This window comes from Sceloporus occidentalis, unplaced genomic scaffold (genome assembly GCF_023333645.1).
Source record: "Sceloporus occidentalis isolate IW3139 unplaced genomic scaffold, rSceOcc1.0.p SCAF_5, whole genome shotgun sequence".
NCBI lineage: Eukaryota > Metazoa > Chordata > Lepidosauria > Squamata > Phrynosomatidae > Sceloporus > Sceloporus occidentalis.
This window is the reverse complement of record NW_028316985.1, coordinates 88,704,985-88,727,824: the sequence shown is the minus strand read 5'-3', so window position 1 is coordinate 88,727,824 and position 22,840 is coordinate 88,704,985. Positions and strand designations below refer to the sequence as shown.

Below are 22,840 nucleotides of genomic sequence, written 5' to 3'. Positions count from 1 at the left end.
AAGGGAACAAAAGGGTGCGTGTGCAAATAAGAAGCTAAATAAATAGAATGCCACAGTTTACAAACAAGCAGGAAAATAACCTAAAAGAGAATAGAACCAGAACCACCTATATTGGAGGAAAGAAGAGCATGTTCAACAGTATTGATGCAGGTGAAGGCTCAAGGGAGAGAACGAAAGTCTAGAAGGAATAGGTTGTAAGTGAGTGTAGGCGTTTCAGTTGAATGAAGGGGAAAATGCGTAATGAAGATATTGATGGGGGAGAACTTCTAAGTGGAGCAAGGGAGAGAGCAGCATTAGACAACATTATTCTTTGGAAACTTGTTCTTTGGAACTGAAGAAACAATCAGATATTCATTTTCTCCTTTCCTCTCTTCTTCTGTCTTGCCTGTTTCAAAGGAGAAACAATAACCTCGGAAAAGGCTGAGAAAGAAAAAAGATAAAAAGAAAACAAGAGGAACTGCTGTTCCCAAAATGGGAGTTATTTAGCCTCAGTGCGAACAACGTGCCAGAGAGGAGAGAATCCATAGTTTTATTTGCTGCAGCAAAGAGGTGTCAGGGAGCTAGTCACCAAAAAAACCTGACACCTCTTTGCTGTATCAAATAAAATTGGATGAAACATCTACAATGAGACAGCAGTGAGATGTGTTAAAGAAAAGTCGAAACTGACTAAAAAAAAGCTTCTTTATTCAAGACTTTCTGTGCAGAAGCTTTTAGGAAAGGTGTGGGGAAAGTGCACCCTATGGGCGTTCAGGAAATATCTTGCAACTTACAGCACCCCATCTTTAAATTTATGACATTATGGGCCTCCAAACATCCCCAAATGCCACCAAAATGTAATGCTTTAGCTCCTCTTGCTTCTCATTGCCACTAAAAAAAGAGAGGAAATCAGCTGTTTTTCAGCCTGAACTACTTACAGTCAGTTTGGAAACAATGGTCTTCTGCCTCATGGAAGAGGATGCCCCCTCCTCTTCACACCATTCCAGGACAGTGAAGATTAAGCAAAACACTAACAGAAAACAAACAACAAGAAGATGAATGATAAGAAAATATTTGGAGAAAAAGAAGTAGCCAAAGAGAGTAGGCCAGGTTCTTTGTGTTTGAGGGAAATCTAATTTCTAATAGAAAAAAATTTGGCACCAGCTGCTATTGTACTGTTCAGCAAATGAACTGAGTGGAAAATGCTTAATTGAGAAGCCAGATTGAGTGGCAAAAAAGAAAAGAAAAAAAATTAATCAAAAAAGATAAACAAAGACAATCAAGAATAGTTAAGAAATCAGGATTAAGTTAAGAAACAGCAGTATTTACACATGCTGTAGAAACAGCAGGGAAGAATAATCAAGGGAACAGATAAGGAATCTGCTTGCAAAGCCTGGAAATCATGTAGTGGCATTAACAGTAGGAATGCTTCCAGGCAGATGGCTGTTAGCACCAGTAATTTATTGCTCATCTGTTGTAAACTGCAAGGGGAATTGCAGTTGACTTTATACACTTCGCTTTTCTGTGTGTACATCCCACACTTGTGCATTAGTGATATTTTCCATATTGGTAAAAGTTGTGGCTTTGACATTAGTAGGGTTATTAGGTAGCTAAACATTTACTATGCTGCATTTTTTTGAAGTGGGCAATTCTTTTTAAAATCAGTTGATTTTTTAATAGATCTTTTAAGTAGCATTAAATAAAATTCCAGCTGTATCTTCTTTAAAAATTGGCAAAATATCACTTTAATGAAAGTGTTAATAGTGCTATATAGCCATAAGGCATTGATTCTTAATCTTTGGCCATCAACACGCAGAAGCCCCAACTGGCATGTCCATTAGCCAGGATTCTGGGAATTGAAGTTCTAGACATCTGGAGAGAGACAGAGAAATAGAGAGAGAACTACAATGCGCCCGTACCATACGCGGCTTTAAGCTTATGCTGAAGCCGCACAACGATGAAAGAAATGGCACACGCGCAATGAGCACACACCTTGTTGTTTGCAGTGCTATTTAAACAGTCAATTAAAAAGAGTAATCAGAAAACCATAGAGTTGGAAGAGCTATCTAGCGTAGCCCTCCTGGTATGGGAATCTTGCTAAAGCACCTCTAAGAGGTGATCATCTGATCTCTGTTTTGAACACTTGGATGAAGGAGAGTCCTCCACTTTCTGAGGTAGACTCTTCTACTGTCTAACAGCTAATTAAACAGCACACTCACTACAATATTTTCAATAGTTGTGTGCTGAGCTATTATTGGTTTACCTACCTGATAGGTCACTAACCGTATCAAAACCACATCTCTTAAAGACAGAAGAGTAGGGTTAATAGAATCTGTGCTTAGAATCATGATAGTTGGAAGAGACCTCAAGGGCTATCAAGTTCAGACCCCTGACATTCAGGAATACACAATACACAAAGCACCCCCGACAGATGGCCTTTGTTTAAAATCCACCCTCTATTTAAAAACCTATCAAGAGGGAGACTCCACCACTTTCCAAGCAGCATATTCCATTGTCAAACAGCTCTTACTGTCAGAAAAGAGCTTACTTCTGAAAAGATCAACCGTCTCCTATTTTTCTTTAAAGTCAGACTTTTTCCTGTAAGAAAAACAAAAAAACAAGGTCTAAGAAAATATGAAAAGATTACAAATAAACAAAGATATTGTTTGGTTCTCCCATAAAATGTGAATGAACAAGCAATGGTAATCCCACAATAAATGCCTTATCTAGAATCAGCTGCCCTAAAAGTATAGTAAATTACTCTCAAGCAGATTGCAGAAGGGGGGTAGTTGGGTTAGTCTGCTGTAGCAAAAACCAAAGACTGGTGCCACTTTAGAACTTAATCCAGTGTTAATCACAGCTAGAGAAAACCTGTTGAAATGAATGAGACTTGTTTGCCACTATACTTGTCCCTCCATATTTGCTAGGGTTAGTAGCACAAGACCTCCGTGAATATGGAAAAACCACGAATAACAAATAACATGTTTTTACCTGAGAAGACACCTCTAGGAATCTCTCGGTCCTCCAGTCCAACTCTGTGGCCGATATCCGACAGACACTGACCATAGAACTGCACTGGAGGAGCTTCAAAGGCCCAGTAGAGTATTCTCTCTAAGAATCTCTAGGTCTTTCAGTGCAACTTTTAGTTAAAGTTGACCATAAAGTTGCACTGGAGGACATAGATATTCCAAGAGAGACATATTAATCAAATCTTTGAATAATCAGATCTGCAAATATCAAAGCTGCAAATATGGAGTGATGAGTGTATTTATGTTAAGTCCCATTCATCTCGGTGGGTGTTTTCTTAATGCAGGGATGGGCAACTGTGGCAGACACAGTCCTGCAGATATCTTGGAAGACCACACTTGCTCCAGCAAAAAAAGAAAAGAAAAAAGAGCCCCCAAACATTCTGCGGGACATAGAGGCATGGTTATGGATTTTGGGACACTTTGAGGCTATGGGGGGCGAGGGGTGGGGAAGATATTTTTGTAAAACTTAATTTTGATCCAGCGGTTGGGGAGTCCAAAGGAGATCTAAACATTTCTGCCTTATAGCCTAAATCTGCTTGTTAACTACTGAATCAGATTTATGTATGTGTTTATTTATAATTCAACAGTTTGTTCCAGTGGGTCTACTCTAGTTGGGATTATCCAGTAAGGTGCTAGCCTGCATATGTTAAGCAGCTCATCATTGCAAGAATGACTGTGTTTCCATCCAACTGTTGATGGGTTAATATGACTTTTGCAGTAATTATCACTGTTTTGATTATATGATAGCTATCTTTATGTATCTGAAAAGATGTCATGTAGAAGATTTGTAAGCAACAGCATGTGTTTGGAGTGAGCTTGTTTTCTGCTGCTCCAGAAACCAAAACATGAACCAGAGGGTTCAAATTACAAGAAAGGAGATTCCACCTAAACATCAGGAAGAACTTTTTTTACCATAAAAGCTATTTAACAGTGGAATGAAATCTTTAAACATAGGTGGATGGACATCTTTTATAAGTGATGTAGTTGTGTGTTCCTGCATGGAAGGGGGTTGGACTAGGTAGCCCTTATGGCCACTTCCAGCTCTCTGAGTCTATACTTTTGTGTTGCTGTACCACCAAGTCCAGATCCAACGTTTCAAGGAATGGAAATAGTTGGTGCACAAGCTTTAGATGTGCAAAAGCATACCTGGGCCTCCAGGTTCAGAGCTAAGTCAAGGAGTACTCCCAAACTTCAAACCTGCATCTTCAGGGGGAGTATAAGCCATCTAACGCAGGCTGGATCTCTATTCTCTCTATTCTATTTCTCTATCTTGTCTGGATTAATTTCAACTTTTTAGCCCTCACCCAGTCTATTACTGATGACAGACGCTGGTTTAGGACCAGAACAGCCTCCTTGGATTGGGGTGGGAAGGAGTAATAGAATTGGGTGTCACCCGTATATTGATTGCACTACACCCCAAAACTCCAGATTACCTCTCCAAGTGGTTTCATGTATATGTTAAATAGTATAGGGGACAACACTGAGTCCTGAGGGACTCCACAGGCCAATGGCCAGGTGTTCAAGCAGGACTCCCTTAGCACCACCTTCTGGGTTTGCCCCTCCAGGAAGGAACAGAGCCACTGTAAAATAGTACCTCCAAGTTCCATACCAGTAAGGCAGCCCAGAAGGATACTATGGTTGATGGTATTAAAAGCCGCCGAGAGGTCCAGCAGAACTAACAGGAACACGCTCCGCCTGTCCAATTCCCTGTGTAGGTCACACACCAAGGCAGCCAAGGATATCTCTGTTCCATATTTAGCCTGAAACCAGATTGAAATGCATCTAAATAATAATAATTTGCATAGCATTTGTTCTGACAGCAAGACTAATAATGGTCAGTATACAGGAAAGTTATTGGTCAGTTTCTTTATGCCAGTAGGCCATCTATAAAAAGTATCAATGTGCTTCATAGCCACTTTGTTTGGGTTGCTGTGGAGGGTGTGTATGTTCAGTAATATGGGGGTCCTACAGAATTGCCATGTATTCAGTTTACAATTGTCTTTGTTTTTCTAGAGGTATGTCTGGTGGAAGAAAAGCTTGGATGTTTGGACAAAAGATCACCCATTCCCTATAGACATTGACTATATGATCAGTGATACGTTAGAACTGCTGAGACCAAAGATTAAACTCTGCAACTCTCTGGAAGAATCTGTTAGGCAGGTACAAGAACTGGAAAGGGAATTCTTAATCAAACTAGGTAAGAATGTTATGCCAAGATTGAAGGGAGCTGAAATTATTGCTGACTGCTATGACATTTTCTGGCTTTATATCAATTTCTGTAACCTTAAGTGGTCTCTGGGTAAGTGGGTATTAAGTTAGTTGTAATTCTTGTGAAATTGCTTACGAGGGCCTCGGTAATGTACAATTCAGATATTTGATAATATTTTAGATAATCTAGTCTGTAAAGCTGTTTTGGATATAAATTAGTATCTAAAGCCATCTCCATTGGTTTACCTGTGTATTGTTTAGACTACCTGTAATTTACAAGAATTTTCTAGAAGAACTCTGTCAGAGATGGGTAATTGCAAGGTGTTGTTTTCTTTAAAAATGAGCATTTTTGCTGATTTTGGAGCTGATTCCCAATAGGTAGACGTGGAGTAGTGGGGGCTTCATATTTCTCATTGGCTTTCCCTCCATAGCTGACAGTATTCACTCAGATGCATGAAAAACTCCTGAGCTTTGTTTAAGACCTCTCGCTCCTCCCTTTAAAGGGTCTCTTCTTTAATAGGCCACTGAAACAAAATGCAGCCTTTTGGGATTTGATGGCATTATGCTTACTTAAGTACCCTGCCTTGTTGAGTCACATGCTTTTTGGCATAATTTCATTTTTTATTCCCTCCAGAGAATACAGCTGTCCCTCCATTTTCATGGAGATACATTCTGGACCCCCCTGCGAAAATGGAAATTCTCATATATTCAAAGCCCATTGATTATATAATGGGCGCATGCAGCATTTTAATCTCTCCCTGCCTTGCCGTCACGAAAAGCGAGACCACAGACTCCAAGTCGCAAATTAGAAGGGATGACTGTAGTTCTTTAGGATTCTTCCCTCTCTATTTTGCGAGGTGATTTAGGAATGTATTTCGGTTATCATCCACTTCATGAGCGGTAATTTACTGATCTGGGATGATTTTGACACCCTCTCCCATAGTGTAGTGCATTGGTTTAGGAGGTGGAAAAAAAGCCCTTGAAGGCTACTTCTGGACTGTAGGCCACAGTTTCCCTAATAAAAAACCAAAAAGTGTTAGGCTCCCAGGAATCTAACCTGCTGTCTTGGTTTGTTGTTGGGCACAAGCAGATTTCCTTTGTCCTGGTTCTGGTATAATATCAGTGTTTTGTTCTCCCTGTATTCCAGTTAGTCTTACTGTTCAGTTTAACTTAGCAAACTTTAATACAATTAATTTTAAAATTGGTGTGAGTGCACGTTGTAACTCCCATTTTTCCTCCTTAGAAGATACATATCTGCACATGGATTAAATCAAAATGCAAATAAGAAATACTGTTCCAATTCTGGTGTCATAGCAAGATTCATTTTTCTGCTGATGGGGCAGGCATCAGAGGTTTCTATCACTGCTTACCCATTGAAGCCCACATTTCAGCTAGGGCTTCACTCCAAGTTTTAGAGGTTCTGGCCCTTCTTTTGCCTCTTTATCTTCCATGTCTAAGTTAAAACAGCAAAGAGAAGGAGCAGTAACTTCCACTTGCTCTGCTCACTTTTTCTGGACATACATGTGGATTAGGCCCAAAGGAGGGCAGGTGAATGGACAGTGATGACATTGGCAAGGCAGTGTGACTTAAGAAGGGCATCTTGCCCAAGAGTCCCACAAGAAAAATCTGAAGCTGATGCTGTGCAGTGATTTCATCTCTTTGTATGATGCTTATAATACTGTATGTATTTTGCTGCAAAATAGGCCAATGGCATATTGCTGTTCCAGAAACAAGATTGGTAACTTGGAATCCCAAATCAGTGTGAAATATGAATGGGGATGTTAACCATTTATGGTTATAGCTTTTGCAGAAATTGAAATGTGAAGTTGGATCCTTGTTTAAAGTTCAAAGGCAAAGTACTATATGATATTAAATGTTTTTTCGCTGCCTAATAACCCTAAAATTCCTATGAATGTGCACTGCACATTTTAACCAAGCAGACTGTTTCCTCTAATGACAACAAAGATATAAGTCAGGACTTCTGAACTGCCAGGAGTGGAAGACTGCTTCCCTTAGAGGGCCACCCCTGCTGTGCACCCATTTTTATTTTTAAAAACTTTAAAAATATGCACTCAGAATTCTTTTCCACATCCTGGTGAATATGAGAATAAATTTCATCACACACCCCTCCTGTCTTAGACCCAGGAAGGTCAACTTCCACATTACTTCCTGGCTTCAAAATGGCTCCTTCTGGAGCTAAAACAACATACTCCCTCACCAACAATGAAATTAAGCATTATTTTTTTTAAAAAAAAAAAAGTGGGGAGGTGTTGAGAGGATCAGAAGTGAATTATGAGGTTGTAGTATGCCCATCTATGTTATAAAGTGTTTTCATCAAATAACAAAAGTAATTATGATTGTACTCTGATGAAACATGCTAGGTAGAGTAAATCTGTCAGAGGAAGTAGATGTTGTATACTTTCAAGTCATTTTCATTTTTTGACAACTCTAAAGTGAACCCATCACAGGGTTTTCTTGGCAAGATTTGTTCAGGGAAGGCTTGCTTTTTGTCCTTCCTGTGAGGCTGAGAGAGTGTGAGTTGCCCCAGGTCACCCAGTGCGTTTACTGACATCAACGTAGAGAATGCAAAATAGACTGAGAACTGTTGCATACTTTATTCTTTTCTGTGTAAAAAGATCAGGGATACCATGTGTGCAACCAGAGAATGGATCTTACTGAAATATAATTATCTCCTCTGTGTTCAAGTAATTACTTTTTAAAAAAATAGTGAATTTCACTGATTTGATACTTTCAGTTTCAAATAAGTTCTTATGTAGTTTACTGTGTACTTGAGAGTGACCTTTAGCCTGACTCCTGCTTTGAAGAGAAAGAGACTGGAATGATGTAAAATAGCTTTAAAAGGGCTAGTTTACATCAGGATCTACATAAGGAATTACTGCCTAGTTCTGTCTGTAAGATCCAAGGAATGCAGTAGCAGTGAGCCCTGGGGGCACAGTGGTTAAATGCCTGTACTGCAACCACTCGCTCAAAGCCATAAGGTTGCGAGTTCAATACCAGCAAAAAGGGCTCAAGCTCGATTCAGGCTTGCATCCTTCCCAGGTCGCTAAAATGAGTACTCAGATTGTTAGAGGGAATTAGCTTACAGTTGTAAACCGCTTAGACACTTAGTTCAGTATGAAGCGGTATATAAATGAAGCTGTTGGTCTTCGGGTTTCCAACTCTACGGGACGATAGGAAGGTACAATAGTTGATAGCAGATATTGCATCTCCAAATGACTGGCATCTCAGGCAGATTTACTGACCAATAGAATTATAAATTCCTCTCATTCATTAGTTAGGATTAATTGCTTTGGTCTTAAAAGTGTTCCAGAATAAATAACATGAAGAAATTCTGTGACTTGATGTGTTATGCTAGTGGTTTATCTTTTACTGAATTCTGACCTTGAGGATGTTCTGGTCTGTTTCTTTCTCAGAAATCCCATTGATTTCACTGGGACTGATTCCCAAGTAAGTGTGCACTCTTAATTCAGCTATTCCTTAATTTAATAACTGACCATTCTTCCTTGTTTCATTTTTTAGGTCTTGTGAATGACAAGGACTCTAAGGATTCAATGACAGAAGGGGAGAATCTAGAGGAGGAGGAAGAGGAAGAGGAAGGTGGAGTTGAGATAGAAGAACAATCAGGAAATGAAAGTGAAATAAATGACCCAGAGGAAGAGGTGATCCTTTTTCTCACAAGTAATTTTTAGCTGCAGTTTGAGCAGGTGGAATGGTTAGCTTTGAAATTCTTAGCTCCTGTTAGTATGTATAATAAGTACTTCTAAACTGATTATCTATCCTGGTTTCTTCTGGTTCATAAATTATTCAGCCCTTCACATCTTGAAAATCCAAAAAAGCAAGCCTTGATTTTGCTACTTTATATAAGAGACACAGTTTTACTATCCTTTTGTATATAATGAGACTAGCATCCACTGATTTTGTTATCCACAGGGAGTGTTGGAACCAAACCCTAGCAAAGACTAAGGGCCCACTGTATTGCATATATTTAAAGATAAAATGATGGTGGTTTATATAGTGGAATAAAGGGACAGCTGGAAGTATAGCACCAATACAATATAATTACAAAAACAAGCTATACATATGTTTAAAATCCAATATAACATTGTTTTCTGTGTAAATGTAGTCAATGAGAGCTTTGAAAACAGCTGTTGGCATCACTTGTATTAAAATATGCCTTATGATTGTACATTAAAGCTCTTCAACTTTTCAGGAGGGCTCTGACAATGATGATGAAGAGGGAGAAGAAGAGGAAGAAGAAAATACAGATTATCTCACAGACTCTAATAAGGAGAATGAAACTGATGAAGAAAATACTGTATGTATTGTTGACTGTAAGATAAAAGTTAGTACTCCAAACGCTATGCACATACTAAGTAATTAGATGCTTGGCATTAATGAGTTTGCTTTGGCTTGGCAGTTAGCATGACTATCATATTACAAAGCTGTTGTGACCCAGGACACAATCAATTCTAGTATGGTTACAGAACATATCCCCATAAAGAGAGGGGCATGAAATCCATTGTATTTACCTTAAATAATAACTACACCAGGAAGAGAGATCTAGCAAGAACCTGATGGGAATACAAGCTGGTGTAAACCAGCTTCATACTCTTGTAAGGCTCTCTATGCTACCGTAGGAGGACACACATACAGTAGGAGGTTCCCAGTATTAGCCAAATGCAGTGAGCCAGAGAGGTGAAGCTCTGTTGGTCTCTCTGCTAATACTTCACCTTAATTAGGATGAATTGCGCATTAGAAATAGTTGACTGAACTCAAGAGCTAATCACACAAATACTGATTGTTGGTTTAAAGCGTGTGCTTACTGAAACATACAAAGCCTACAGTAGTTGTTTGGGCAGGAAATGAATACTAGGAAATAATACCTGGCGGAATTGGCTTCACTGCCCTCAGATGAAATGAGCTGTAGCCAGCTTTGGTATAGAAGTGACAAGCTGTAAACAGGATGTGAAGTTGAGATGGTTTGACAACTGATAACAGATAAAGGTAATTCATTTGTAGTTCAGAAGGGTGGACTCCTAAAGAACACAGGGGAGCTTGAAGGTGTGTTATGTCAGAAGGATGATGTTGAGTAAATGCCATGCCTCTAGTTTGCCAATATTCATCATGTGTCATGATAGAATTCTGTATCAGCATTAACTGGTGCCATCCCTTTAACTAAGAACTGTTATATTCGGTGTTGTGCTACTCTATAGCTTATGTGTTCTTCGTACATATTTTGTGTGAAATGTAGCTGTGTCTCAGCAAATGGAACCTGCACATTGCTAATAGGAACTTCATTATCTGAAGTGTTTAGATGAATAGGTTTTTTAATAATGCTTTCTGCTAGGAGGTTCCAAAGATGAAAGTACTGTGGGTACTGTGACAAACAATATGAGAAATATTGCTAAATTAAGTGGGAACTACATAGTTATGAAGATAATTTTATCATAGGACAAGGGCAAACAGGTGGCCATATGGAGTATACAAGATTTGTTATAGACTCTGGAAATCAGACAAGTGTTATTTTTCATTTTCTATCTCAATTGTATTTCATATGTAATTCCTTCTTCATCATGGTCTGTGACTCTTAAAGTCACGTTTGGTCTCCAGATGGAAAAATTGTTGATGTTCCTATGTCACATGAGTCCTTTGCCACACTTGCGGAGGGATTATACTATTTTGTAACAAGTCCAACACCTCCTTGTCCATATGTCCTGATGATTTTTAATATTGTATACTGTTTGTATTTTCATGTCATTTGGAAAATACAGCAGTAGGTGGAAGGGAGTGCAAACAAAAGAGTAAAAGTAGGATGAGCAGAATTTTTAAAAATCCAGACATCCCCTAAAAAAAGAGGCACTAAGGCATAGCCCACAAATGGCAGCTCCCCATGAGAAAAATTGGAAAGTGCATGGCAGAGAATTCAAGCTAAAACTAGGAAATGCAGTGTTATTCAGCAAGATGCCAGGCTAGCATGGTTAATAATTTGGGCTACATCTAGGAAAACTCTAGGAAAAATGAGGTAATGCAGCAAGGCATTGCGCAGACATGTTGAAATACAGTCCTTCCCCTGCCCCCACTGCAAACAAATCCAATACATGGGTATGCCCTGTAAAGTGAAGCACAGAATGTTTTGAAAGCAAGAATCTTATCTCTGCCAGTTGGGAGTTATGCAATCATTACACATGACCAAACAACCCTTCAGCAGCAGCATGGATGAAAAAATCCATTCCTAGAAATTGGGATTGGGGTGACCTGCAACAAAGGTTCTTCCTACACTAATTCTGTAATGAAATAACCTGGGTAAAAACAAGAAATGCATTGGAAAACAACAGGGTGCCCTGTGTCAAAATAAATGGCACAGTCACATGACCACCAGTATAACACCTGGCTGGATTTTCCTTCTGGTTAGCTATTTCATTGAAGAAAAGTTCTACAACATTATTTATTCTTATTAATAGTAACTATAGCTGTCGAGTCCAACTGTTATTGCCTAATGAAAACCATATTAACCACGTAGCCTTATTATCCCATCAGAATCACATAACTAAAGATCCTTCTGCAACACAAATAAAATTCCTGCTGTTGTTGAGAAAAGACATAGTTGGTTTTGACCTGCCCTGATTATTTCAACTGACAAATGTTTCATTTTAAAAATGTACCATTGCTCTTGTTAGATATACATTATGATTCTATTGTCTGAACAATTGCATCAGATGTGGTCAACTCATTTGTTTTTAGGGATTATTCTGTTCTGTGCAGTCATCTCAGGGAAGCTTTATTTTGTTAGATATCCAACTCCTCCTTCACAGGTGGACTGCTTACATATAATGCAGTCAGCAACATGTAGTGGTATGAACAAATAGTTTATTGCAGTTGCACACCAATAGCATACTGCTGTAAAAACATATGTGTTATGTACTACATGCTGTTGGGCACATGGGTAAAGTATTACATATAAATGTCAAAGTATTAAGATACTGACTTTTTACATTCTTGTCATTTGAAAACATTTTATTCTGTTTATCAGGAAGTAATGATTAAAGGAGGTGGACTTAAACGTGTTCCTTGTGCTGAAGATGAAGATTTTATTCAGGCACTGGACAAAATGATGCTGGAAAATTTACAGGTAATGGTTTGTTTGTAGTAACTTGAGTTATTCACATGTGTTGCCTTGAGAACTTGGTGTTCTGTTTAAATAACATACTCAGCTTGAATATATGTTCCCATAGGCATTTAACTGTCTTAGATTTTACTTTTTAAAAATTCAACTTGACTGTCCAGTTTTCCAAGCACTCAGTTTTCCAAGCATCAGCCAAAGAACCTAAGAAGAGAGGATTCTGTTTTATTATTTGCACAATATACTTAAGTAAAATATAATCAGCAGTAATAAGAATGAAACAGCAATATCAGTATAGTAGTGACAAGAAAAGGTACAAACTTACTGGTATTTTAAAAGAACTGGGGAAATTAAAAAGATCTTTGGTGCCCAATGGATATGAATAGTCACTAGGATAGCATTCCACAAATGCCATGCCACATAAGCAGTAGCATTCACAGCAACTGCCACACACTTAGGAGGAGCCCTTTTGGAACAAGCTTTATCCACAAACTTTAATACACACGTGGATCTCAGACACCATCCTCTCAAATTATATAGAGCTTGTTACACAAATATTTTGAACTTACTTGGAAATGATCTAGCAGACCGTCAAGCTATTTCAGAACTGGTACAGTTGGTTCACTAGTACTGGCTTCAGGTATTAACATGTCTGCTGTGATCTGCACTGACTGATGTTTTTGAGAAGTCCTTAAACACAGTCATATGTGTAAGCCAGTTCTCGAAGCAGTATAGAATTAATGTGGTGAGAATAAATGGCCAGGATGTCTCTGTCCAAGAAGAGTTGCAGCTCTTGTCATTCACCAGCCTGAATGATTGGAAGGTACTGTGTGTGTTGCAGAGGCCAGACTTCATCCTTCTTGTATCTGTTCAGTTGGTCTACAGCATGAGATGCTTCTACTAAGTAGGTACTAGATACTCATCTTTTTCCTAGATAAAAATCTGGCTGTTCCAAATTACGTCCTGCTTGCTATGAAATTTTTATTATGTAATATTAGCATAATACTTTTAATTATCCTTTTCTTAATCAAAAACACAGAAGTTGAGAGCTCCCTTTGTGATACACTTTCCAGTACGGTGATTTTAATACAGTGTTATAGTCCTAATTGTATTACTCACTGTGTCAAACCGATAAGTAGTAGTTGCAAATAAATCTTGGCTTGATTACCTGAGATTTTTTTAAAAAGAAAATGGTTTATTTCCTTGGACAAAGACATGCATCCATAAATCTCAAGTTAGAGGAAAAATACTGCAAGTAATCTCTGTACTCATGTAAGATGTGTGATGGGTCTATTCAAAAAGAACAGTTCAGATGCAAAAGTGATGCATACTTCACAAGGTTCACAACAGCAAGATCAAGTGTACTATGGATTGCACTCTTGACACAGAACCAATCCCAGCTTCTTGGTAAGTGTACCTGATTGGTACATTTATTTGCAAACATGATTTGGCAACACTCACAGTTCTAAGAATATAGATACAATCATAGCTGCATATTCAAATAATGTAAGCCGTGAAGTTACATAGGCTACACATAACTTGTTTTTGAAAGTAAAGCTACTCTGGTAGTAGCATTACTACTCTGGATTCTTATGTTTATGCCCATATACTGTTTTCAGCAGAGGAGTGGAGAGTCTGTGAAAGTGCATCAGCTAGATGTTGCAATCCCTTTGCATCTCAAGAGCCAGCTCAAGAAAGGTCCACCATTGGGTGGTGGGGAAGGAGAATCTGAGTCTGGAGACACAATGCCTTTTGTCATGTTAACCCGAAAAGGCAACAAGCAACAGGTGAGGATTACCAGCATCTGAATTATTGTTTCTTTCTTAACTATTACCCCGTCTTAATTTTCTTTGTCCTGTGTAGTTCCCCAGCTATCATTCTCTTAGAGAAATGGGTATAAAATGTACAACCATTGCAAAGATCTCTTTGAGTAAAAAGTCCTAGGGATCAAAATTATTTTTAAGGCATTCCATAGTCATGATAGCCTTGTTTGAGAGTGAGAGGAAATATCACAAGGATTGTGCCAGATTGTTCATGGTAGAATGCATGATAAACCTCTTGTTTATTTGGTTATTTGTTAGAAAATTTTATTAAAATTGCCAGTTTAAGAGTATCACTTGTCCTACTGAGCTATGTGTTAGACTAGCCTGTCTGCTGATATAGTGTGATAGCTAAGACCAAACTATCTCGAAATGTCTGTTTAGGATTTCTTTAGGTGATTTGCTATCTCACCTCTGTGTGTGAAATACAAGTAAAATTACACTTTTTTGTTTTACATGGTAGCTGTAGGGATTACAAGAGAATATATATGAAGTGCTTTGAACATTCTGAAGCTTTATATAAATCCTGAAAGTCTCTTACAAATAGCAAAATACTGTAGCAATTGGTACATTTTTTTTCTACGCAACATTTACATTCTGTCAAAGAAAGTTCAGATTCGTCGAAATCTGAAATTTACTTCCTAAAAATGGTCTTGGAATCTGGGTATGTGCTATGTGCCCTCTTAAGTAGTTTTGTTTTAGCAAGATTAATGCAGGCATACCTCAGATTTAAAAAGCCTCTTATAGCAAAACATCTTTTTACAAAGTCTTTTTATAGCTCCACCACTTTCATCCTCATCTTCTGTGTAGTTGGAAGGGTTTTTTAAACATCATTGGCATTGGGAGAATAGTGAAGATGGGCTGGAAAAACAAATTTTCAACCTCGGGCTGTAGAAACATGTCTGCAGTTAGCAGTGGGAAAAACAGAATTTGAGATGCGAAAGAGCAGGATTCTGTTCTAACTAATCCTGCTATAGCTGTGTGCCTGCATCCAGTAGGCAAAGTAAATGGCAGCTGCCTCTGGAATACTGAGCATGTGTGAACATCAAAACAGAGATAAAAGGAGGAAGAACATAAACTCCCCTCACCAGCTGCCTCCAGCATGCTGAAAGCATAAATGTAGAAATTTGGCTAAATTGGAACTCGTAAGAAAAGAGAAGGCTAATGGGGGGGGGGGGAGGCATTCTTGGGTGCATTTTGGAAGAAGACTTTAAGATTTAGCACCATTGGTGCTAAATCTAAAAAGTTTTTGTTTACTTATGGAAGGCTTATCTTATTTCATATATTGTTACTTTTGAATAAACTTACTAGTTTGCTGAAGTATGTTGAATTACTGTATAATTATTATTATTTAACTTTTTGTGATATAGGAATCTCTCTGTATTCTTTCCATGTTAGTTCTCCCTCTGGTACCAAATTTTCTGTTAAAGAAGTAATGCCCAGGAACATACCTACTTCATTAGCTGAGGTATATGTGTGGCAATTTTACGTATTGTAGGTATTACACCGTATACTGAATATCTGTCTTCTAAAGAATTTGATCTTGCACTGAGCTGTTTCATTCACCTTCACTTAGACATTTCTTCTTGAAATAGCTTCATTATTTGAATGGCATGGAGGAGCACTCCACCAGCAATGTTTTAAAGCCCATGTGCCAACCTACGACGCAGGACTTAATTTTTTTTAAGTTATATTTGTTAGAACTCCATCCCTTCCCAGCCAGTTTTTAATTTTCTTGCCTGCTAACCACATGGGAAATCTCTTCCCTAATAAGTTAGTGTTTTTCAAAGCAAATTAAAGGAGAATTAGGTAAAATGCATTTGTTCATTTATTCAGTTCTTAGAGATGTCTTGTGTCCTTTTAGTTTAAGATCCTTAATGTGCCGATGTCCTCCCAACTGGCTGCAAATCATTGGAATCAGCAACAAGCTGAGCAAGAGGAGAGGATGAGAATGAAAAAATTGACACTGGATATCAATGAACGGCAAGAACAAGAGGACTATCAGGGTATGACAGTCTTTTCAAACACCTTTCATATTGATAGAAAAGCTTCTGAGATTTATACTCCCACACTGTAGCACCTTTGCATTGGCTTTCCACTGCCATTTTGTGTCTGCTTATGTCCGTAGTTTATAGACACATGGGTCACTGCTCTGAAATTCTTGCTAGTCTTAATCTCTACATAGGAATAGTAATTAACTGGATTATTCACAAAGAGCAACATTAACACAATTAAAAGATGCTGTCTTTTTGCTTTTCAAAAGTAAAGCTTTTTTCTCTTTAAGGTTTTAATTTGACATGGATGTGTGATAATCTAAACCATTCTGAAAACAGTAAATAAGCTGGTCCTTTCCCCAAATAAGTGCTATGATATTCTTATTTGTTGGTTTGTTGCAGATCGTCTGCCAGAGAGATCTGATTGTTACAGTAAACATTTCCCTGTATTCTTAACTGAGGCTACATGCGCACTGCAGAAATAATCCAGTGACACCACTTTAAGTGCCTTGGCTTAGTGCTATGTAATGATAGGATTTGTAGTTTGTTGTGGCACCAGAGCTCTCTAACAAAGAAGGCTAAATGTCTCACAAAACTACAGTTCTCAGAATTCCATAGCACTGAGCCATGGCAGTTAGTGGTGATAAATTGGATTATGGCTGCAGTGCAGATGCAGCCTGAGAAATGACATAATTGAACAGTATGACCAGTATAGTTATTTGACCTTTGAAATCCCTTAGACCTTGTAGTGTAGCTATACCCATTTCTTCTTCTAAGTCTCAAAAAATTTCAAAATGTTAATATGCAGAGATGATGCAGTCCTTGGCTCAGCGGCCAGCTCCAGCAAATACCAATCGAGAACGACGGCCTCGTTATCAGCATCCAAAGGGAGCACCTAATGCTGATCTAATCTTTAAAACTGGTGGAAGGTAAATATTGTAGAAAGAGTATAGTAATTGCATGGTTTTCAGTCTTTTAAAACATTAATAATTTGGTACATGGGTGGCCGGGGATGGGGGACCCCTCAGTTTTAAGTGAGCTGAAGACAAGAGAAAATTGTCCCTATTTTAAAAGCTGTAGCATTACTAGCATGGCCTTGAAAAGATAATTTAATGAGACTTTTTTTGTGAAAGGTGCCCATGGTGAGGCTTGTAGAACAAAAATGTCTGTTCCATGTTTTTAAGAGTTAAAAATGACTTGAGATACCTCCCAAAATGGAGATTTCTTGTGAACTTCTTTATTCAAAATTAGTTACAACAGACACTTCAGGAATAGCAGCTTGGCAGCCTTTGGAGGAATGACTATCTGGACATAAAAGCACCATCATAGCCCTTCCCTAGTTCTCCAGATTCTTGCTACTTCGGGGAAGCGGGGAGTCTCTTTTGCCTCTCTAGTGCAGAAAGCCATTCCCATGCATTACATCTGCATAATAGCATGATAAGAGTGAGTGCATACAGAAGGCACATCAAATTGAAAATATTATATTCATTTCCTTGCATCTCACTGAATTCAATTTGATTTCTAACACACTTTCCCAGCTACAGACCCCACTGGATCTACATCAAAATATTTCACCAACTATCACCACCACTGCTGTTTCTCTCTCTCCTATCATAGTTGTCACCTAACACTCGCTTCAGAACTTTTGTACTACACCTCAATTCCTTGTAACTTAAACAGAGTACCAAGTCCTCAAATACTGAAATGTTTATGGAAAGAAGAGCCACTGAAAGGGGTGGGGGGCATAGAATTGGTGTTAACCTATGGACAGTTTCTTAATAAGGTTAAAGAGTTGGTGGCATTAGGAAAAGCAAATAGTTTGGCTTACTAAAATATGCCCATCTGGGAAGCTAAGATTGCATTATTATGGGATGTTGGAACACTTTATTCAAATCAGTTACTGGGGGCATCTGTGGCGTTCCGGAGTCAGCTTTGGGCACTAGTTTAACCCTGGCAGATAATCTAAGGAGGCCGTGTTCAGGTATTCCCAGAACAGGATAATACTGGAAAAAATATTGAACAACAACAACAACCAGTGGTCCCCAAACTGTGCTCTTTAAGGGATTTTGGACTTCAGCCCCCCCCCCCCCCCATCCCAGACTATTGGCCAACATGGCTGAGGCTTCTGGGAGCTGAAGTCCAAAATCTCCTAAAGGGCACAGTTTGGGGACCATTGGACCATCTCATAGCTTCTCACTCTGTTGACTGGGAGATTTTAGGTGTTGTAGTAAAGCACTATTTTTTCCAGGCTCTGTTTTGCACCATATTTTTTTTAGTATTTCTTCCTCTCTTATAGCATACCTGTCTTGCAGTTGGGGCAAGACAGAAAAAAATTAAACAGATTTTCCTGAACCCAACTGATGGAATATGAACCAGGGGTTTTGTAGCTTACATACTTGACCTTTAATCTTCAATCACATGCTCCTTTCACTTTCTTTTCTTCTCATTTTTGCTTTCTCTTGCCCAACAATATCTTCTTCAGAGAAAAGAAGTTGCTATGATGGGAGTCCTGTTTCAGGGTACTTGTGGGCTCTTCCCTTTACCAGTCTGAGAAATGAGTCAATTCTTATAGTTACAAGAATATGCAACTGGGATTTTTCCCCTACAAAAACATGCTGATGAATCCATTGCCTAATTGTGGTCATTACATAAGGGGGTAACATCAGCAATGATATAAAGTTAAAGGGAATGGAAAGTGGAGGACAAACAGCATTACTTGGCAACAGAGAAAACATGAAAGGGGATAAGTATGCACAGAAGAATGCAGTTCATAAGGAGACAGGAGCGCTTGCTTCTGAAATTCATTGTTGTTCCTATTTTTCTAATATGAGCAGGCGTGAGAGAGGGAACAGACAGCGCCGAAGCTGAAATTAGTCACGGAAAACAGAAAGAAAAGTGAGTTTTGGAGCAAAAGGTTCAAGTATAGAAAAAGAGAGGTTATCTAGGCCATAACTAAGCAGTGTGTTTGGAATTTACAGAGATGTCAGTAGATCATATAAGCTTAAGCACTTTAAAAAAGGATTTCACTGACAATTAACCTTTTTAAAAGTATGCATCAATTCTCTCATTTGGAGAACATCACGAATATCCAAATTTGAGTTCCCAGATCACATAGCTTGGCTCAAATAATACTTTCTAAGTAAGATTTATTTGCTGGAAAAAAACAGTATCTAAAGACTAAATTGACTAGGTAAGGATTACAGTTGATATAATGCTATATAGTTTTGTATTAAAGAGAAAGGGAATGTGCATGTTGCACATGTTTATTGAAGGAAGACCATTCCAGTTCTACACATTGGCATGTAAATATTCCACCACCAGAAAGTTGGAATATTGGGGGGGGGGGTACAAGGAAATCAGACTGCATACACCTGTAAACCACATTAAATTCCTGATTTTTCACTAAAAAACAGTACTACAATTTGGGCTGTGAGTGCTGTGTGTTATAAATGGTGTTAATACAAAAAACAACAACAACAACAACAACAACAACAACAAAGGTCAGTACAGGATAGTGACGCCTCATTTAGAAAACCTGAAATCTTACTTGGGCTTTCACCAGGTACGATCTCAGACTTTTTCAAGTACAGCTGTCTTACCAACAGGACTAGAAACTTGTTTTAAAAATAAAGCAAAGATTCAGAGTAAACTATATTTTACACCAGATACAGTTGGCCCTCCATATCCACAGATAATTTATCCACAGATTCAAGCATCCACAGCTTGCAAATATTCAACAAAAGTATAAATTCAAAATAGCAAATAGATTTTGCTGTTTTATATAAGGGACATCATTTTACTATGCCATTGTATTTAATGGGACTTGAGCATCCCCTGATTTTGGTATCCATGGGGGGGGGGCTGGAATCAAACCCCAGCAGATACCACGGGTCCACTGTACCATATTCTGTACTTCTGTATTTGTGCAGACCTGTAGGAAATGGAATGAGTAGCCGTCTTTAAAATCCCTAGTTCGTAAAAATTGACAGACTCATTTGGTTGTATTTAATACAACTACGTAGCTTGATTCTTCATTGTTGAAGAATGATACAGACATGTGGTAGGAAACTATTGCTCAGCCTTACAGCTGTTAGTACTCAGGACTCAGAATTGTTCACTATACTTTACAATAGCTACCTGATGTTTCTGTGGGAGTTCATTCAGAGTTCTGAGGTTTCAGGCCAAACTGGGATTGGAATTACAGTCTGTTTTAAGCAGGATTGCAGTTCCTTCAAAAAGGCACATTTGCAGCTTGAGGTTTCTTACACTCAGCATTGCTTTGGGAAGGTAAGGTGGCTGCTGTTGCCAAGATAGCCTTTACCCAGCTTCAACTAGTATGTGAGCTACAGTCCTTCTTGAGGAAGATGGTTTTAGTCACAGTGATGCATGCCTTGATTGTGTCTCAGTTGGAATATTATAATGCTCTGTAGATCTGTCTTTGAAAAGTGTTTTGAAAGATTCAGCTAGTGCAAAATACAGCTGTCATCTGACATACTCTTTAGAATCCTGAATGAACTGAATTGGTTTCCAGTTTGTTTCTTTACTGGTTTCAACCAACAAAGACCTAAACAGCTTGAGTCAGACACCTAAAAACATGTGTTCATAATGTGAGATCCTTGGCAGAGACTCCTCTGCATGCCCCACTACTCTTTAGGCTAGGTTACTTTGTACAACAGGATAGGGCTATTTCTATAGCAGCACTTCTTCCCTAGGGAAATCAGCATCACTTTACCCTTACCCTTGTATAGTTTCTATAAGATGACCAAAGGAGTATTATTTTATATGGCTTTTGGTTTTTAAAACTGTTTTTTTAAAATCTTGACTTGTAGAATTGTTTTAAACCTATTTTTAAGACTTTTTAAAAAATCTATTTTATTTTATATTTCTTTGAGAACTCTAGTTAGTGACAAAACCATTAACAAATATCTATAATAAAATTAATTGTTAATACGTTTCTCCTTTCTATTTTTTGCTAGGAGACGTTGATCCAGCAGCAAGCGTCATTTCATTAGGTCCTGTATCTCCAATGTTGTGGATTAGTGGAGTCCTCCAGCAATTAAAAGAGAGCAGCGGACACATCTGAGCATGTCAGTCTAGAGAGTTCAGAATCGAAAACCTGGGACAGGCTGGGGCCATAGAGCAGATACACCAGCCTCCACTAAAAACAGAAACAGCGGAAGCTTCCAGTCATGGCCTACCAAACAAACAAAATGCATCTTGTTATGGAACCATGTGAGGGTTAATCTTCTCATGAGAATGGAAGTAAATAAATGAGATGGTTAACTTTACCAGTGAGCAGTTCAGTTACAACAAAGAGCAACTTAAGTAAGATGGATTAAGCTGGAACGGAAATGGTTTTGATGGCTAAGTATGGGAGAAATCAAACCTAATATGAGTGGCATTTTCTCTGAATTGAGCATGGCATGTCAGGAGAGTATTCATTTGGGGGACTGCAGGTCTGCATTAGAGCAGTGGATAGAACAAGAGATAACTATCGTATAGCAAACTCCAACACAGAGAATGAGCAACACAGCAAATGAAATACCAAAATAAAAGATATTCCACAATATCAAGAAAAAAAAGGCTTTTGTTCTAAGGGGAAACTCCTGCTTTCCAAGGTGTGGGGAGCTGGGAGCTGGTGAAGCAGAACCAGATCCAAGGAGGTAGAATGATCTATTGATGGTCAGAGCAGATGGGAAGGTAGAGAGCGTTGACCCAAAGTTGCTTAGAACAGCCTGACACCAGCCTAAGAATGGGGATCTAGAGGCGCTCGTTAAAAGCATCATTGAAAACCAAAATGTGCCAGTCAGCATGACAGACAGATGCCAAGAAGTGGAGCTGAATGTTCTGTTGACTTTCATGGGTTGATAAGCTTCTGTGTCTACATATTTAAAAAAAAAGAGGAAAAAAATTAGTTGGCAATGAGTAGAATTTTTATTTTTCTAAATGGAAATAAGGTTTCTTGATCAGTTTCTGACAATCTTGTTTGTTAGTATAGTTGTGGGGGATAATTTTTTGTTTTGTTTTGCTTTCACCTAGGTGTAGTACATTCAGTTAAAAAGCACATCTGTATGCTACTAATTTTTTTTCCTATTTTAAAATTCTTTTTACCACTGTTGAGTTCTGCATGTAGAATTTTTAACAAGATGTGTACAACTTGTAACATTTCACACTTGCATACATATACACACAGTCCGTCAGAAATGCCGCCCGATCTTCACCAGCTTCAGAACTCTGATCTTTGCCAATGCTGCAATAAAGTGTTGTAATTTAGAATTGAGTTTTTTTGGTCTCTCTGTGTCCCACTGTATGAGCAGGGCTTTGTTATCATCTTTATCATAAATGTTTTTAAAGGTAATTTATCAATAGTGGCTGCATTCCCCACTTGGAATATGGAAGGAGTGCCAATGTTACAATTTAGAATGCAGAGGTGAGTATAGTGCAGATGGTGAGGTACAGTATGTATGGCCTTTCCCAAGGACCCCAGTACTTCATGCTAAACATACACACAAAGCCTTTGTAGCACAAAGTAATTTTCTCATACTAGAAGGGTGAAGGAAGCACAAATTTGCAGCAAAACAGGGAACAGTTTTGCCCAATCCTGCCCCCTGCAAAACAAACTCAGAAGTGGACTAGCAGCCACAGCTGTTCTTTATTTTTCATTATTTTTGC

General features: G+C 38.4%; 1 protein-coding gene across 10 annotated transcripts in view; it reads left to right on the top strand.

Moving 5' to 3' along the window:
* Positions 1–22,444, top strand: part of UPF2 (UPF2 regulator of nonsense mediated mRNA decay) — a 49,557-nt gene extending 27,113 nt beyond the window's left edge. For 7 of the 10 annotated variants that reach the window (XM_089524679.1, XM_089524674.1, XM_089524671.1 and 4 more), the window contains 9 exons: positions 5,019–5,202; positions 8,754–8,893; positions 9,445–9,549; positions 12,265–12,363; positions 13,974–14,141; positions 16,039–16,180; positions 16,977–17,097; positions 19,003–19,063; positions 21,145–22,444. In XM_089524679.1, the coding sequence (XP_089380805.1) occupies positions 5,019–5,202; positions 8,754–8,893; positions 9,445–9,549; positions 12,265–12,363; positions 13,974–14,141; positions 16,039–16,180; positions 16,977–17,097; positions 19,003–19,036 (993 nt within the window). In that variant the 3' untranslated portion in view covers positions 19,037–19,063; positions 21,145–22,444. The remainder of the gene's footprint in view (positions 1–5,018; positions 5,203–8,753; positions 8,894–9,444; positions 9,550–12,264; positions 12,364–13,973; positions 14,142–16,038; positions 16,181–16,976; positions 17,098–19,002; positions 19,064–21,144) is intronic. The other 3 variants (XM_089524680.1, XM_089524673.1, XM_089524675.1) reach the window with 2 other exon arrangements.
* The last annotated feature ends 396 nt before the right edge of the window (positions 22,445–22,840 follow it).